This window comes from Trematomus bernacchii, unplaced genomic scaffold (assembly GCF_902827165.1).
Source record: "Trematomus bernacchii unplaced genomic scaffold, fTreBer1.1, whole genome shotgun sequence".
NCBI classification, from domain to species: Eukaryota; Metazoa; Chordata; class Actinopteri; order Perciformes; family Nototheniidae; genus Trematomus; species Trematomus bernacchii.
In genome coordinates, this window is record NW_022987689.1 from 14,863,815 (window position 1) to 14,880,217 (window position 16,403).

General features: G+C 39.3%; 1 protein-coding gene across 1 annotated transcript in view; it reads right to left on the reverse strand.

Moving 5' to 3' along the window:
• Positions 1-16,403, reverse strand: part of LOC117488992 (low-density lipoprotein receptor-related protein 8-like) — a 130,116-nt gene that overhangs the window by 8,288 nt on the left and 105,425 nt on the right. The window contains 6 exon segments of the mRNA XM_034138206.1: positions 828-980; positions 2,224-2,365; positions 5,855-5,994; positions 7,067-7,185; positions 11,390-11,617; positions 14,215-14,386. Coding sequence (XP_033994097.1) covers positions 828-980; positions 2,224-2,365; positions 5,855-5,994; positions 7,067-7,185; positions 11,390-11,617; positions 14,215-14,386 — 954 coding nt within the window.

A 16,403-nucleotide genomic window follows, 5' to 3' on the forward strand; every position in this document is an offset into this window, starting at 1 on the left:
GCGCCCGGTACATTAATGGGAAACCCTAAATGTTTGAGCACCCTCTATGAAACGTCAAGCTACCCCACAGCACCCCCAAAATAAATCTCTGCCGCCGCCACTGAGCCTGACTATTTGTGTTGGGGGGGCCCGACTTTTTTTTTTCTCCAAAGGGGGGCCCTGACAGAAAAAGTTTGAGAACCACTGCTCTACTGTGACATGTTTCCATGCTTTAATGTTCAAAAAGCTCTTTATTTTTCTCATACTGCCTGTGCTGGAGCACCTCTTTCCACCCTCTGTCTGAAACCAGAGCCCAGTCTTTTAGGCATTTAGGCAAAGTTTTTCTGTTATATTTATATGTATTAATGTGGAACCTACTTGTAGCAGGTCACCCTTGAAAAAGAGATCAATGATCTCAATGGGATTCACCTGCATAAATAAAGGTTTGAAATTAAATGAAATGAAAGTTGTTTGATTTAGATTTTTTTTATCAAAAGTAGGAATATAGATTTATACAGGCTTATTTATTTAGCCTAAGAAGGCATTGCTACCACTCTTTCCTGTTATTGTGTTTCTGTATTATTTGTTTTGTCAGCAAATGTTTCTAAAAAGTGCAAGCTATTATTATAAGAACAATACATTTTTCAGCATTAATCCACTAGGCAACTGCCCAAAATCCCTAAAGTTCCCCTCTGATGACACTCAACACAAAAACAAATAAGAGCTTACTTAAGAGGTGCAGAATGTGATTATCTCCAGAGTAAGCACTGTGGCGCTCTGCCCGATAAATCCCTTTAGGAGCTATTGATTACTTAATACACCCAATTAAAAGGGGTAAACACGCTCACCTGGAACACAGCCTCTCATCTCGGGCCCCAGGTCCTGCCTGTCGGGGCAGGCGCAGGTGTATTTGGGCGAGTGTTCGGTGATCTGCGGAGCCTTAAGACACAAGTACTCGCAGCCTCCATTGGCCACGCTGCCTAGATTACAGCTGTCTGGGCCTGGAGAGAAAGAAAGAGTGACATGGAGAATTAAACAGTTGTGGTTATATAAATACGATTATCCCTTGTTCAGCATTGGGAGTGAGTAGGATGTCAGTGAGAGACAGCTTATTTTGTGAACTGTTCTATTCTCTTTAAATTAAACCTTTTACAAAGTTCAAACACAATCTAAAAGGACAAAAACTGTGCTGCCTATGGGATGGGTCTAATAAGTGCAGGCTCAGAGTGAGTGCTCTCTAGTTTGTTAATTATTTCGGATGAGTGTTGCTGTTTTTGTGGCTATCAAGCTTTTGCCTTGGGGACTTTTTGTCTGTAGGTATTGTGTGATGGTGTTGTGTTTTTAGCTTTTCTGGGTAAAAATTAAGTTAGGGTACATGTGTAATTTAAGCTAGCAATATGTTAGCTACTTAAGTTGCATGTGGTATTTAAGCCAGTAGTTTGTTAGCTAGTAAAGTTACATGCGGTATTTAAGCTAGTAGTATGTTAGCTAGTAAAGTTACATGCGGCATTTAAGCTAGTAGTATGTTAGCTAGTAAAGTTACATTTGGTATTTAAGATAGAAGTATGTTAGCTAGTAAGGTTACATGTGCTATTCATTTAGGATAGTAGTATGTTATTTTGTAAAGTTACATGTGCTATTTAAGCTAGAAGTATGTTAGCTAGCTTTCTTCCTGAAATGCCTTTGTAGCTGTATCTGTTGTCTAGCTTTGCCAAGGAATACACATTGCAAGGACAGTATACAAATAATAACAAATAGCGTTATACACAAACTTGCCGTAAATACTATCCTGCCAAGAACATCTCTCCATGTCTGATTTAGATATGAACTAGTAAAGACAGGTAGGGGTGAAGATGGAATGGGAAAGATTGTGGTGACACAATAAACGTTTTAAATATAAATGGGCATGTATCATGCATGGAAAGGAGGAATCAAAGGAGGTAGATATAGACATGGACACTGACACACAGAACCGGAAATACACAGCCATCTCATCCATGATTAAGAGCCCGGTTCAGTTCCTATCAAAATCTGTATTGTCCTGTTAGAGAAGAGCGGGCAGGAGGCAGAAGTGTTAATCTAACCGCTGCTCCCACTGCTTTGATCACTCCGCCACAGTTACAAGCCCCAGCATCATTTATTCATGGGGCCTGGGCCGACATGGATCCATGGAGGAACAATCGCACAGTGAGGGGAGGAAACAGCGACAGACACACATATCTCTAGTATACGGTGCACACACACCTGGTGGCTGGCGGAGCTGGTGGAAGACCACGATGTCACTGGGGTCGTTGAGGTTTTCGGCTAGCGTGTGGACGTCTTGACCCGTCAGCCTGTTGGCCATAAAGACGGCCGCCCTATCTCTGTCCGTCCAGTAGATACGATCCTGAAACACAGGGGGGAAGATTGGATGGATAAAAGTCGAACACAGAGCAGGTTAGGCAGGGTTTTGTTGGGATTGAACCCATGAGCACATAGACAAACAGCTATTTAAAAAGCTGAGGTGTGAAAGACAGAGCCATACAACTACATGTTTTATCAATCCTCTACGATCAATAGTTAAAGAAGACTAAATAATGAACACCTCGCAGTTGTTTGCTCCTGCTAACCAGTCAAGTCAGTTTACATCCATTTATGTCCAAAATGTTAGCTTTTCACTTTATTATCCAATAAGATATTTGGGTGAATTGTCATTATTAGCAAAGGAATTCTTCTTCTTCTACTGAGATATGGCGAAAAACACATTTTGTGAGGTCACAGTGACCTTGACCCTGGACCACCATTGTTTAGTCTGTTCGTCCTTCAAAAAAGTGAACGTTTAAGGCAAGTGTGAAGAAAATCCTTGAAGGCTTTCCTGAGATATTAGTTCAGAAGAATGGTACGGAGGGATTGACAACCGGAAAACATCACTTCTCTTGCCACAATAATGAGAAAATGTCTTAGTGCCGTCAAACTTAATAAAATACAGTTGCCATCTCTAGATTTTATAAAGGCTTTATGACAAAAATATCCTGCACAACAGAATATATTAAAAAGTATATATATACATATATTGCCATTGTATGCCTTCTTCAAATATTGAATGTACAGTTTTAACTAAATGTCTTGACTCCATCATTTTATTGTATTACATATTTTTGTAAAGTTCTCATAATCATTCTATTGATAATGAGTTATGGCCAAAAACATGTTTTGTTAGGTCACAGTGACCTTGGCTTTTTACCTCCAAAATCTCATAAGTAAATGATTGAGTAAGTGCACATTTTCGCCAAATTTGGAAAAAACAAACTCAAGGTGTAATTTAAAAAAATCATGTTCACAAAAAGGGAGCAGATGGTCTTTCAAACTGAAATCATAATGCCTCTGGCCACTGCTGTCTCTAGCATGGAGGCATAATAAACAGAAGTTGATGATCCAATAAGGATGATATTTTTGGTGCCATCGCAAGATTGTACAAAGGCCTTATGACAAAAAATGTGGTTGTATGCCTTCACTTACCAATCAATTTGCAGTTTGCAACCATGTCTGTCCATAATGTCTTTATAATAAAAAAATGTTTTGTAAGGTCCCAGTGACCTTTTACCACCAAAGTCGAATTGGTTCGTCCTTGATTCAAAATGGATCCTCTGACTCGCCTATAGAGCTGCACAATTAATTACAATTTTATTGAAATTGCGATATGGACTATTGCAATATAATATAATAATATTCAAACAGCAGGAAGCACGAATTGTGGTAAAGGTAGTATTGTTGAGCTGCAGAGATATCAGACTTAACAAAACATGTTTTTTTGGTACAAATATTCTTTAAAAAAAATCACCTGATATTCATTTTAATATCTTTTTCACTAATAATAAAAATAATGATGCCATAGGATCAATCCCTCCAATATCGCAAAACTCAAAATAATCACAATTGCTTTCTTTTCTCCAAATCGTGCAGCCCTATTCTGGGGTTTAATTTAGATGTTTCCTCTCAGCTGGTGTAAGCACATAGTTCAAAGCCATGCTGTGTACGGACTCACATGAGCTGCATGCTGCGCCGCTTACATCTGTAAACGCTCCGCTTGGAGTTTAATTTATGTGAGGAAAATTAGGGCGAATGAAATATACCCTGATAAATATTTTGTTGCCACACATTGGCTAATTCATTATCTTTTGCAGAGGAGAGAGCGTGTTTTGGCTTTTGCTGCAAATATTATGAGGCCATAAATCCATCAAGGAAATGCAAATGGTTACTAAGGCATGTTTTAATTCAATTGGAGTGCAACAGTAGGTAACAGGATTGGGGGGGGGGAGACGCCTTATAGTGGAAGAAAATTGAATCTACTAGGTGTTTTTTAATAAGATCAAATATCAGGCTCAGCGTTATGTCTTAAACTATTAAAATGTATCCTATTTACATCAAAATATGTTACCTTAAAGGCACATTTTACAAATGATTCATAACTTATTGATTTTTATGTTTCTCCATTCCTCAACCTCGACAGATTATTAAGACATCTTTTGCGGTTGCCGTAGAAACTACAGGCTACTCTCCAGCGAGACAATAGGCCTTGAGTGTGTATGTGTGTGTTTCTGTGTGAGTCAATCATTGAGTCAGAAAGATATGGTAATGGGATGTGCATCACAACATGCTGCATTCAATAACACAGAGGCTGGGGAGTGTTCAACATCCTGAACAAGAAGGTCACCTTGTTGTCACAACAGGGCAGAGAGCAGAGGCGCCCGATCGATGGAGTGTTTCACCACAGAGGGAATGTATCATCATTTCTCTGGCCTACACTACAGTGCTGCCTGCAGCCTGCACTCACAGCAGAAAACGCTCCGGACTGCTGGTATTTATATTTTAAAGGTTAAAACTAGCAGAGAAACAAGAGAGTGATGGAGTGTACGTGTAATCCAATCCAAAAGTGTAGGTACTAGTCAATTACGTTAAAATAAAAGTTTTCTACTCTGTTACAGAAAATATAGTATTTTTTATAGAAATACTGGGAACTGGATTTTGTGTCAGTTGTTCTATTAGAATAAAACAAAAAATATTCCTATAAAACATAAGTCAAGTAAAAATTGTGTGCAGTCAAGATAAAGTAAAATATGTGTATAAACCTAAGAACATTTGTGCAAATAAAAATGTGATAAAACAAAATAAAATGTATTGTATATTAGAAAATATGCAGATGTTTATAAGTAATAATACATATATTAATGATGCTTCTTTACTCTGTTGCTACTTTATGAATCAAGACATTTAAATCCAGTGTTAGTGTTCAGATGTCACCTGTTTCATGATTTTGCTCTGAAATGTAATCCAAACTCAAGTGGATAACATTTAAATCAAATCCCAGTTTGTAAATCTGGTCTCCTGCTGAATAAAATCTGTATCTCTGTTCCCACTGAGACCAGCTCTCTGTGAGGGGGGTCCCGCAGGGGAAAAGGCCTCCTGGGTGATGTCATTAGCACCCATCTGATAGAGGCTGGGACCCTGCTGCTGCGGCACCAACAGGGACAGGCCAGACGCGAGTTTGTCAGCAGAAACGGGCTCAGACACACAGCAAAGAAGCCATGAGGCAGCAGATTAAAGTTTCTCTCTGAGACATATGACACACACACACACTGAGGGGAGCTGGCTGATGTCCAACAGAATGAGTGTGTGTTGCTTTAGGCTGCTCTCTAGCTGTCTTATGTTTACTATGCAGTCAATTGCACAAGGACACACACACACAAGGACACACACACACACACACACACACAGAGCGTAAAGTAATTGAATTTAACAGTCATTACATGCAGACTCCCAGTCACCCTAAAGGCCTCTGATGAGAGAGATTGACATGGACACTAAATCTTTAAAAAAAAATCTGTAGCTCACAAACCTCAAACACAGCCAGAGCGTAGGGGTGTCCCAGCGTCTCGGCGGACGACATGTGCGTCCTGCGGTGAGCGCCGTTCAGATCCACGCTGGCTATGAGGTGCAGCTTGGAATCCACCCAGTACAGACGCTTGTTGGCTACATCTGTGAGACACACACACACACACACACACACACACACACACACACACACACACACACACACACACACACACACACACACACACACACACACACACACACACACACACACACACACACACACACACACACACACACACACACACACACACACACACACACACACACACACACACACACACACACACACACACACACACACACACACACACCACACACACACACACACACACACACACACACACACACACACACACACACACACACACACACACACACACACACACACACACACACACACACACACACACACACACACACACACACACACACACACACACACACACACACACACACACACACACACACACACACACAGGTGGGTAAGACTTTCCCAAGCTGAGTAGAAATTGATCGTCTTGCGGTGAGCACTCTTGCACTCTGACCAAACAAATCCCTTTAGGTTGATATTGATTACGTTTTAAAATGTCAGATTCTCACGATTACACCGCCGCACATTTTGACTGTGTCGATCTATAACGGCTCAAATACTTGAAATGTCATTCAAAAGTAACTGCGGTAACTTTATTTATCTCTTTCTTGCCATTATCGGTTCACATTTACCCATTTTGTTTCAATTACTTTCGAGCTTTTTAACTCCAATGACCTGATTGATTCCCACTACTCATGTTCAAATTAAGTACAGTTTAGTACTGTTATTAGTGGATGCTACTTCATTTACTACATATTTTCACATACTTCACAATACTGCTACTTAGTTAAATCATTTTTTTAATATTGTATGTGTACCTATTTGAGTTTCTTAACTTGTAGTTACCTCTTAAAAATCATATATTAATTATGCTTTTTGTACTTTCTTATCGACATTGTCCCCTTTGCTGTAACAATATACATTTCCCGAGGGTTTACAAATAAATTATTGTAATCTGATTCAGACTTAGTTCATTGGATATTTATTGAGATCTTTTAGCAATAATTGTATTGCTACATACTATATTTTATAATGTAGTAGTGTGTGAGGTGTAATTTAAGGATAATCGTTTTTTTCTCTCACCTAGCGTGATGCCGTTGGGCCACTCGATGTTATCAGACACCAGCACCTGTCGGTCCACTCCATTCATGCCGGCCTTCTCGATCTTGGCCCGCGTGCCCCAGTCCGACCAGTACATGAAGCTGCAGGGAGCAAAGGAAGCACATATATTGTATTACTTTTGAGAGTTTATGTAGTCCTGCTGGTGAAAGTAACAATCTTATACAGTACACAGCACAAGGATTATACTGTTCAAAACGATGGCTTCCCCTTTTTTCACATTTGATAGATTCTCATCATGCATTTCCTTACATTTAGTCCTTCATTTGGGATCACATTACAGAAGCAGCTCTTTTTCAGTTAGAGATTTTTACAAAGTAGGATATACATAAATGTTAATATTTTAATAATCTAAAAAATGTAACTAAACAAGTACATTTAGATAAATATGTATTCCCAACTCCCCCAAATGTCCTAAATCTATCTGTACACATCTTTTCATACAACATTTTTATACCATATTCCAATTGGATTGTAGATCAAACAATATGCCTTTGAAATACTGTAAAACCGAAGTACCATTCCTGTGGTCACATGGGGAAGAGGATTATTTCCATTACAAATATTTCATACCTGTCCTGCACAGACCGTGTGTCTGGATTTAATCCTTTCCTTTTAATTGCTTTTCTAGCAGCTACACTCAGTATTGCCAATAAGTATTTTCTTTAATCATTTGTTGAGTTTTTCCCAATTCACAAATATATTAATTAACTCCGTATATATATATATCTAATACCAGACACTAAAACATAATTTATAAAGGCAGTTATTAGTCTGTATTGTTGTGCTAACATAACCTGTTGTATTGTTTTGCACTGAGACACTCTTATCAATTATTTTGTCTGGAACAAGAACAACGAATCTGTCTCCAGACACCAGGGGGGTTGATTTGCTGAAAATATGCCAGTTTTCTTTTAGGTTGTAACTAATCAGACAGCATTCTTCTATATTTATTATGAGGAGTGCACCGACATTTCTGCACTGGCAACATGACAGCGCTAAAAATTGTGAATGCTATATACAGCCTATTGATGAACAATCCTATACAAGACTGCAGGAAATAGGGAAATGTCAGTTTCCTTCAAATAGAAGCTGAAAACATGATTTCTCGCTGCAGAGTGGGACAATACTGTCTATGATTGGATGTCTGGGAATAGAACCTGTGAAATGTGTAGAACTGTGGCTTTGAAATGCACTGAAACAGAGTCAGTGAAATAAAGATAAGTGCAAAATCAGAAGATGTGCTTTACAGGCACCACAGAAACACAACACCAGCATCATCTCTCCCACAAGTTTGAACTAACTCAAACATTTGAAAAAAACATATTCAATTCAGCCTTTCTATGTTTACATTTTTTGTAGTGGCAAACTTTGGTAAAAACACTTCTGTGTCAGTAACGTGTGCCATTGGTCCCAAAAGACTATTTCTCATTTACTTACATTGGGGAAATTAGATGTTTGTAAAAGCCCTCATTTAAAGGTGGGGTAGGTAAGTTTGAGAAACCGGCTCGAGATACACTTTTTGTTATATTCCATGAAATACTCTTAACATCCCGATAGCAATGAATATCTTAATTGCTTTGACAAAAAATCCATAAAAAAATGTCATCTGTGGAAGCCGTAATACTGTAAAAAGCACGACCAATCATTTTAGCCGGCCCGGCTAAAATAACTGGATGGCCTACCTGCCTGTCAGCCTTCCATCTGTGCACAAACTTATCTCGTGCCCTCATTGGTCATGTGCGCGTTCGTGTGTGTTGGAGGAGGGGCTCTGTAAGGAAGTGGCAGATTTTCTCCGGTTGTGTATTTTCAAATTCTAGCGCACTCGAGCTGGTTTCTCCAAAATTACCTACCCCACCTTTAAATCAATAGTTCCAAAAAGTTGTTGGTTATTTTCTGTAATTTCTATTTACTGTATTTATCTGACCGAGACTGAACCTGATGCTATGGTGAAGGAGAGGATCAGAGGCAGGGCTTAAGAAAAATGGAAGTGCGCATGCTTTCATCTGCAATCACATGACCCTTGATTTGCTCACCGCGAGTTTGGGTGCAGAGTCTTGCAGTGAAAACAGCTAGTTAGTTTTGTTTCTATGGTTACGTCCCCTGCTAGCTTGTGCCACTACATACAGCTGTCATCTGATGATTTATTAAGTCAAATTCTAAATAATATGGACTTTGAGTGCAGCGCTCAGCGACAAATTTGAGCTTTTCGCGACGCCAACAGTTGCGCTTCTGCTGAGTCAGGAGGCAAAGCTCTCTCCATAGAAACACAAAGCCAACGTCCTGCAGAGACGTTTTACTGCGTATCATGTGAATGCAGCTTTATGGTTGTGGGAAATCGCCAGAAGATCCTGGGGAGATCCGATTATTCATTGTACTTAAGAGTCAGGACATGTTGGCTTCATGAACCACTGAGCAACTTTCATAGGAGAGAACGAGGCCCGCCTCCAACGCTGTGTCCAGTTCTCTTTACAACTCAATCTTTCAATGTAAACCCGGTCATTGTTTGAGATCGGTATAGTTTGATTGGTCATTGGGCAATATCAGCCAGCAATCACATCATTTTGTGTCTAGTCTATTTCAGTTTATCTCTGTGCCTGTTTGTTTTCATCTGGGTTTGGATCACCAGAACACAAAAGCTGCAGAAGGAAACGCTGGCACGTACTGTATTCAAAAAGCTTCCTAGATTAGGAGCCATCATCTGGGGCAGAAGCTCTAAAAAAATAGAAACGATAGAGTCAGGAAGCTAAATGCGTCACAGGCTTGTAACTCTGGCTTCCCCACATAAAGCAACAAGAGTTATCTTGTGTTTATCATCATCGCTTCCACAAGAGGATTATGTGTATTCATTTTCTGGGGCTAAAATCACTTTCCAGATTATTATCATCACCATCATCTGCAATATGAAATAACAGGGGGGAAGAAAAGGTCATTAAAGTGTGTGTCAGCACATTTTAAAAGATGAAAAAGAGGGTCACCCAAACAAACTCAGCTTGACACTAATTTCTGCTGACTTCCTGTATATTATGTAAATTCATGGCATTAGTTTAGTCATTAGCATACAGTACATTTAGAAAGATTGTGCAACATAGTGGATGCTAGCATGATGAAGCTCAACACAGACCATTGTTTAACCACTGTAATTATTGATCCTGTCATTTAGATCTTCAATATTGGTTATTACATATTCTGCTCAACAGATGAGAGCAGCGCTACGCAGCCACTGTCTGGAGAAATGACAGCCCCGTTACATCATGTCTTAAAGCTGCTGTTCCATGTTTTCCACTTCAAACAGCAAAAAGCATCCAAAGTAAGAATTGTCTTTATTTCCACTTTAAAAAAAAGAATGTTACTGTAAGAAAATATCTGTGTCTTCAGAACATCCACAGAGAGGACGAACAGTGGAATCAATCAGTCAATACAATACAGCTAAATGATGCTGATAATGCGGCTAAGGTCAAGGGTCAAAGTAAACTGTTGTAATGGATAGTGGATAAGTAGTGGATGTAGATGCTGCATTTATCCTGCTGCCTGCCACTCTTACACCTGCAGACAGGACATTGATTCCCTTTTGATTTCATTGAACTATACATCCACGCAGATCATCTATTTTAGATCATGAAAGACCTACAATCAAATGACATCAGAAATGTTCACCACAAAAGTGTCACAGCCATGACTTTTAGGGAACGTTTCCTGATACGTTGCTCTCATGTATGCTGGGTCAATTCTTTCTGAGGCTCCAGGCATTTAGTATTGTGTTCCGAGACCAGTGTGTGGGTTTGACACATTTAGACTTCTCTGGTCATAATGTGTCCAGTGAAAAATGAGTTCCCTTCAGCACAATTTGAAGCACCAGCCACTCTCATCGATGTCACAAGCCCAGCGAGAATGTCTCAACTACATGCAAAGAAGTGTTTCTTCGTCATGTCTTAGGCTTTTGGACATTTACTTTATTTGTTGCCCTGTGTCTTGACAGGACTTGAAATAGCCTTCTTTTTAATAAACATTTATCTAAATGCCTCAATGTCATTCTTTATATAGCCTTCCTATCAATTGTTTTCAAACCAAATAACAATGGGCTGCTTGATCCTCAGTGTTAACGTGTGCTTTCCCCTTTCCTTTTTGTTTTGTCCGGTACTGTCTCTTTGCTGTAACAATGTCAATTTCCCAAATGTGGGACGTATGAAGGAATTCTGATTCTGAAACACTGATGTCATTAGAGGGGATTTTCTCCTGTTACAGGCACCAATCTTTTGTACTGGACACACCCCTCCCTGCCCTTACCCCTGGTGAGGGTCCAGTGCGATGGCCCTTGGCTCGCTCAGGTCCGTGTTGATGAGGACTCGTCTCTTGGTGGCGTCCACCGAGGCCACGGAGATGGACTTGTCTCCGGAGTCGGCCCAGTACAGGTTGTGTTGGAGCCAGTCCAGAGCCAGCCCCACGGGGGTCTTCAGGAGGGAGTCCAGCAGGGGGACCTGCTGCGAGGGGTCGCTGGCCTCATGGATGAAAGCACTGTGAATAAAGAGGGGGGGGGGGGGGGCATATGTAAGGCATATTCTGCAGCAAGCCAGACATTATTGTGAACATGGATGTGTAGTTTAGTGCTGCTGGGGCCCGTTCTTGTGATAATAAGTCTATATAAACTATTCCTCTTATTACATGGCACCATGCCAATAGATTTACCATCTGAGATATAGATTTTTGGAGATTTCATTACAAGCTAAAGCATTTTACAAACTGACACCAAAAAAAGCCGACTGTAAGTTTAATAGATGAAGCACCTGCTATCACATTTGTTAATAAATGATAAGAGGAATAAACAGCTTGAATGTAAAGCAAGCAAACATGAATGATGAGTGGGAATGTATGAGCACATACTTAGTTGGTCTTATACAAATTATTGAATAATATTCTATACAATATTAATACTTATATATATATATTTATAAAATAAAATATATATATATATTAAACACATTTTTATACAAAGTAACATTTCATATAAATCTCTTACTCATTGATACAATATATCTAATTTTCAGTATCAATGCATAGAAGACACAATACAAACTAACTTTTAGTACAAAATGATAACTAATAATTAAAATGTAGTTAATTTTGAAAATCAGATATAATTGCATCATTTCAGTAGATATTTGTGAAAAGAACTTCTTTCTTTTTCCTTTTAGCGAATTGATCTCTATTTGTCACCATTGTCCAAGTATTTGCCCTTTTGCTATATGTAATTGTTTTAATTGGAGAGCAGGCTCTAATTTCCAACATCCACCCATTATACAGTACACATATATGACAGTGACAAGTATATGGCCTAAAGAAGGTGTATCATCACGCCTGATGTGCGTCTATACTAAGTCTCCATTCTTCTCTGTGCAGTACAGCGACTGCAGAGCGGAGAATGGGAATACTATGGGTGGAGTAGCCTTGGGCCACGCTCTGAGCAGGTTCACTGGGGGGTTAGGGTCTTCTTGGTTGGACCACTTATCAGAAGAGACAACGCCTGACTCAAGGGTCGCTAATGATTTAGCCCTGGCAGGGGTGTGAGGTGAGGGCAAGGCAGCGTGCTTCCCAACTGGGATTTCTTTTTTAGTTTCCCCAGAGATCTTTACTTTTAACATCCATTTCATGAAGAGAACACCCTGCTCCAATTAGAGTGCACTCTGGGGAGAACGTAGTTGGGATAACAATAGGAACTGGGAGTTATTTTAAAATAATAGCAGGCCTTAGCTATCATCTCAGCCCATTTCATTTTAAAAGACCGAACAAGTAGAGGCTCAGGACATTGAATACAATCAACTCATGACATGGAAAAAAGATAGCATGTAAGAAGAAGCGTGTGTAATGTCACATTAAGATTATTCAAATCAAATCAGATCAGAAGAAAAACTCTTGGTTTAACTTTGGAGAAAACATTTTTAAACTAGTCTTTGTTAAAGTAAACTCGGCAATTAGAATAACACAAATAATTACATTTAAATTAAAAAAATGCTAAGCTTATTACAGTAAAATAATGCATCTTTTAGTGTGGACTTAATGCTATACGTAGCCTCAGTCTGCAACCTAAACTCAGGTTTACATGTAAGATCAGGTTTGTGATCTAAATGAAAGGCACCCTGTGGAACTTTTGGATCACTAGTGGCGCTACAGAGTCATGTTAATGTAATATTAAGAGTGGGCATCTGTGTTGTAAGCATCTGGTGCACATACACAAGGATGCAATGCACATTTGAGACACATAGTACTCAAATCTGACAAAGCTTTTTACAAAACAAAACTCCAATGGGTACCTTTAATGCTTAAAGGGGACCTATCATGCAAAATGCACTTTTGTACGTCTTTTATACATGAATATGTGTCCCCGGTGTTCCAGGGAACTCACCAAGTGTCAGAAAACACAACCCTCTCTATTTTCCTCCATACCCAAATCTCTAAAAAAGGGGCTGCAACGGATCTGATAAAAACTGATCCAGATTTGAACACTGTCCTGACGTCAGGACAGTGGCGCTACGGCTATTGGGCCAACTCCACCAATCAGGAGGAGACAGCCACGGCCATTGCCGTTCGAAAGCGCTGGAGACGCTGTAGTACATATGCCAGGCCTGTAGGTGGTGCTGTTCTCACTGAATCTGCCCTTGCAAACACAGAGCTAAAAAATGTCAAATTGAGCAAAATGAGGCATGGCTAAAATGCATGATCTGTTTGGTATTTTGAAAAAAAAAAAGTATAAATATGCCTTATATAGGTATGGTCCTACACTATATTATTCAAATATAGCATGATAGGTCCACTTTAAGATTTGAACATTTTGGGATCAAATGTAGTGTTCTTATAATAACTAAAAAAATTACTAAAATCTAAAATCAGGCTTAGTTTTCAGAGATTTTGGAAGAGCGTCTGCCAGTGACTGTTTGTTTTTGCGTGTGTTTTTAAAAATATATATTATATTATATTTTTTTTGTTTTGTGTTAATGAAACAAAAAGGGTCTATAACTATGCCTTCCTTTAAAAAATAGGATAAAATAAATCCTAGACTCGGATATTTGACAATGTTTCGGATATTTTATATTTGATTGTAAATCCAGTTTCTTTACCTGTAGATTTTGCGATGGAAGCGATCGCACCAGAACACCCGGTTGTTGGCCACGTCCATGTCCAGAGCCACAGCGTTCTTCTGGGTGGACACCACCTGGCTGTAGTCGCGCTTCACCGGGTCGATGCGTCGGATCTCATGCCGGTTGGTGAACAACAGGTAAGGGCTCTTCCCTGCACACAAAGCAACGGATATTTATTGTCCTGAAGAAAAGAGTCAACTTGCAGCTCAAGTATGGGAGAGTTTGTCCAGCTGAAATAATCAATCACGCCAAAGTCACAGAGAGAAAGCAATTTAGAAGTAGAATGATTGTATTAAAAAGAGGAATACATTATTGATAGGTGGAGTTGGGATGTGGTTTGATAATGGCTAGTCAAATCAGCTTTGACAATTTGGTAAAGGGCCAGAAGTCGTTATCTCTCAGAAGCACATATCCTCTATTTACAGCAGCTCCTACAGTTCATCATCCAGAGGAAATGCACCATATGGAGGTTTTTCTAGCTGAAACCAATATGTTAACCAATAACTTCCTGTTTATGTATTTTAAAAATGTGTTCACAACCTAAAGGTTAGAATGGCAAAGATGTAAAGCAATTAACGATGATATATTCCCTAGGGGTTAGGGTTAGGGTTAGAGCTAACAAACTCAATTGTGAACTGCTTTTGAAACTGAAAACAACATCAACCCCAGAAAGGCTGTTTGGCTCTCAATTCAAAATGGTGTGCTTATTTTTCTTCTTCTCTTTTAACTAACTTTATAGGGGCCCCTGTTTGGGGGGGTTTTCCCTTTCCTATAGTGTATTCTTTGTGCATGTAAATGGTCTGCAAAGGCTACAATTCCAAAATGTCTCTCCGACACATTTCCCCCCCCCCCCTGCTTGAAGCGCCTCCATTCGTCTCCTTTGTTCAATAACATAGTGACATCACACTCGGGCTAGCACTCTAACACATTGAGAGAGATGAGCTAAGGGGCGGGATATCTCTAAGCGGTTAACCAATCACAAAAGAGGGTAAAGAAAGGTGCTGCAGCACGCGAAAAATATATAAAAAATAAAGCACTTTTTAAACATCAAAGTATTTAAACATATAGAGGCAGAAAATATGAACCTGAAAATGAGCTTAAAAGGGCCCCTTCCACAGTCACCTACTGTATTGGAGTTGCTGCGATTGTTAAGTCAAATAAAATAAATGTGGCTGCCGTATTATTGGCCGATGATTTATAAGCTCTAATTTAATTATCGGAAAAAAACATAATAATATACATTTTCCTATTATCGTCCAGTAATTTATCAACTATAATTTAATATTGGAATAATATATCATAACATACATTTTCCCATTATCAGCCGGTAATTTATCCGCAACGATATACATCTTTCATTCCTAGATTCGGATTAGGCAAGCAAGTATAGTGTAATAAAATAAATGTAACCTTTAGCTTCTGGATTAAGATTGTATTAGATATAAGAAATAAGGGTTGTACCTGCAATAATCAAACACAAAACAGCATTATAGCATTATTCTGCTGTAAAGAAAGACAGAAGATGTCAATAATTCAGAAAAATTGACCATGACGGGAGACGCTGTGTGTCGGGGGGGAAGGAGCAGACATCTCTCTAAAGTAATCATTTGGAGGCTCGCCACAGTGTCAAAAGCCATTGCGACTTAATGTGCTGCGGCATATTTGTGGCACTGCTCTAAATGTCATCTTCTAACACAGATAAATAACACAACAAAGCCGGTGTGATACAGCTCAATATCCGCCTCTAACAAGAGCACCGGGACAATAATCCTTCATTAAAAACGGCTGAATAGTAACTGTATTGATCAGGGTGTCTGTATACATCATTAAGTTGTATGCGTCTTATTATCTTCTCTTTGCAAATATAGATCACAATTACCTTGGCACCTCTTTAAACAGCGGCCTGTCCACTTTCACAGGCGGGAGGACTAAATATATGTGTACGAGCGCACACAGTAAAAGAATAGTAATGAGGTCATTTCCTCTGAGGGCCGATAAACAACCTTGAACAAAGTTAAACCAGGCAGGTTTGTTGACCTTCTCTTTGCGACCAATAAACAATAAAGATCAGTTACTTGGTCCCCTCAAGAAACTCTGCAACTGCAATAAAGTTGAACCTATAGGATGCAGAGTAATGTTAAAGAGGCCCTATAATGCTTTTTGGTGTT